We start from the raw sequence: 3,071 nt of genomic DNA, 5'->3' as shown, positions 1-3,071 counted from the left end.
AATCCAATACACATGCCTGAAGCATATATTCAAGTTTCTGGATGGTCTGCTCACTTTGACCATCGGTCCGTGGGTGATAAGCAGTGCTGAAATGCAACTGAGTACCCAACTCCTCATGAAACTTCCTCCAGAATGTGGAGGTTAAACAAACATCGCGGTCTGAGAACACATATACCACCACCCCATGCCTGAACACTAACTCCCGCACATAAATATATTCTAATTTCTCGGTGGAGATACTCTCAGAGATCAGAATAAAATGCACACAGTTATTCAACATGTCCACAATAACCCAAATGGAATCCACACTCCGAGCCATCCTAGGTAATTTCGTGATAAAATCCATGGCGATCTCTTCCCATTCCCACATGAGAATAGGTAGCGGCTGAACCTTGTTGTGAGGCCACTGATGTTCGGCTGTGACTTTCTACAGGTCAAACACCGCTCAACAAACCACGTAATCTCCCGCTTCATGCAGCGCCACCAATAGGTAAATATCAGGTCTTGGTACATCTTTCTGGGCCCCGAATGAATAGAAAACTTGGACTTGTAAGACTCCTCCAAGATCCTTTACCTCAATCCCCCAAATGCCGGAACCCAAACTCTGCCACATTGATTCAATAACCCTTGACTGTCTCAAACAAACAATGGAATTTGCCTCCGAATCTGCTTAATCTTCCAATTATCCTTTATCAATCCGTCCGCATGTGCCTCCTTGATCATATCCAACAAAGGTGAAATCACTGTCATCCTCAAGCAGACATCTCAGATATGAGCACTCGTCGTCTTATGACTCAAAGCATCGGCCACCACATTGGCCTTCCGGGGATGATACAAAATCTCGTAGTTATAATCTTTTACCACATCTAACCATCTCCTCTGCATCATATTCAGATTCTGTTGATCCATAAAATATTTCAAAGTCTTGTGATCGGTAAAAATGGTGTATCAGACTCCATATAAATAATGCCTCCAAGTCTTGAGGGCAAAAACCACCGCCCCCAATTCCAAATCATGAGTGGGGTAATTCGCCTCATGAGGCTTCAACTACCTCGAGGAATAAGCAATTACATACCCCATCTGCATCAGAACAAATCCTAAACTCGAAATAGAAGTGCCAAAGTACACTAAAAAATCATTCAATCACTCGGGTAGCACTAGAATCAAGGCCTCACATAATTTTCGCCTCAAGGTCTCGAAAGCTGATTGCTGATCTGGATCCCACTGAAAGGTCACACTCTTTTTGGTCAAACAGGTCAAAGGTATGACAATCTTGGAAAAATCCTAGATGAATCTTTGATAGTACCCTACTAACCCCAAGAAACTTTAGATCTCAGATGCGTTCTTCAGAACCTCCCAATGTATTACCGCCTCAATCTTGGTTGGATCTACCAAAATACCCTATTGGTTGATGATGTGCCCCAGAAACTGCATATCACGCAACTAAAACTCATATTTGGAGAATTTGGCATAAAGCCTCTCCTTCCTCAAGGTCTCCATCACCTCCATCAAATGTTGCTCGTGTTGCTCCTTGGTTTTAGAATAGACCTAAATATCATCAATGAAAACAATCACCAACCGATCCAACATCAATCTGCAAACCCGGCTCATGAGATCCATGAACCCTGCTGGAGCATTGGTGAGCCCAAATGGCATCACCACAAACTTGTAATGACCATAACAAGTTCTGAACACCTTCTTTGGTATGTATTCATCCCCGATCCTCATCTGATGATACTCTGACCGAAGATCAATCTTGGAAAACCAAGATGCACCCTGAAGCTAATCGAATATCATTAATCCTCGGAAGTGGATGATGGTTCTTCACTGTTAGATTATTCATCTATTGATAATCAACACACATCCTGTATGACCCATCCTTATTTTTCACGAACAAGATCGGTTCTCCCTACGGGGAATTGCTCGGACGAATGAATCCCTGGTATAGCAGCTCTTGTAGTTGCGTAGACAACTCCTGCATTTCAGGAAGAGCTAGACGATACGACGCCTTGGCTATCGGAGCTGCACCAGAACTCAAATCAATACGAAACTCTACTGGCCTCTCGGGAGGCACCCCAGGCAAATCCTCTAGAAAGACATCTGTAAAATCCCGCATAATAGGTACCCTGCTCATCTCTGACATGTCCTCCAGCCTTGTATCCGAGACATAAGCCAAGAACCCCAAACAACCTTTCTGAAGGAGTCACCTAGCCCTCGCAGCCGAATGGAGAGTTGACCTATGCAAGGCTCTCTCCCCATGAATAACCAGTTCTCCCCCACTTGGGGTTCAAACCCTCACCAGCTGACGCTCACAATCTATCATGGCCCTATTGGGCCCTAACCAATCCATCCGGATGATCACCTTCAATCCTCTCAAAGGAATCAGAACCAGATCAATAAGAAACCTCTCCACAAATAGATTCAAAACACTCATTCGGAAAACCCTTGCAACGCTCACAATGCGGTCATCCGCAATCGCCACCTCGAGTGGGGAATCCAAGGTTCCCGGGGCATCTTGAAACTTCTTGCTGAGTGTAAGGGATACAAATGATCGGGTAGCCCCCAAATCAAGAAGAACATAAGTCGACAATCCATTGACCAAAAAGGTTCCTATAGAAAATCATAACAACATAAGCATATCAATAAAAAAAATAAGACACAAAAGGATCACATACCAGTCACGATGTTTGGCACTGCTCGAGCCTCCTCCATGGTCAGCTGAAATGCGTGGCTCTTCATCGTAGGAGCCTCTACCTTGACGCAGTGGCTATCGGTGATCCTCATTGTGGCGGGCGCAGGCACCAACACTGTTCCTCCCCCTCCATACAACCTCAGGAATTTAGCCTTTTTATGACTGGTTTGCTTGCATTGGAAACAAATCAAGCCTTTCTTGGGGCAATCCCTGCTCATTGGCTGGACACATGTATAACATGATGAACCTGACACTTGGCATGCTCCAAAGCACTTCCTGCTGCACTTGGCACAACGTCCCGACCCTACTGGCCTCTACTGGGAGGATTGCAGGTCTTAGGTTTCTTAGCCAAACACATAGTCGTCAAAACTTGCTCCTA

At 44.9% G+C, this 3,071-nt stretch overlaps 1 protein-coding gene across 1 annotated transcript; it reads right to left on the bottom strand.

The window, feature by feature from the left end:
• Positions 1-1,443: 1,443 nt before the first annotated feature.
• LOC145029819 (uncharacterized) lies at positions 1,444-2,784 on the bottom strand. The gene is made up of 3 exons (XM_078978274.1): positions 2,676-2,784; positions 2,363-2,610; positions 1,444-1,548 (listed from the first exon to the last, which is right to left on the bottom strand). Exons 1-3 carry the CDS (start codon positions 2,782-2,784, stop codon positions 1,444-1,446), a joined length of 462 nt encoding a protein of 153 aa, XP_078834400.1.
• Positions 2,785-3,071: the final 287 nt, after the last annotated feature.

The sequence above is a fragment of the Lactuca saligna genome, chromosome 2 (genome assembly GCF_052625555.1).
Source record: "Lactuca saligna cultivar CGN05327 chromosome 2, ASM5262555v1, whole genome shotgun sequence".
Lineage (NCBI taxonomy): Eukaryota > Viridiplantae > Streptophyta > Magnoliopsida > Asterales > Asteraceae > Lactuca > Lactuca saligna.
This window is presented reverse-complemented; position numbering and strand designations above follow the sequence as displayed.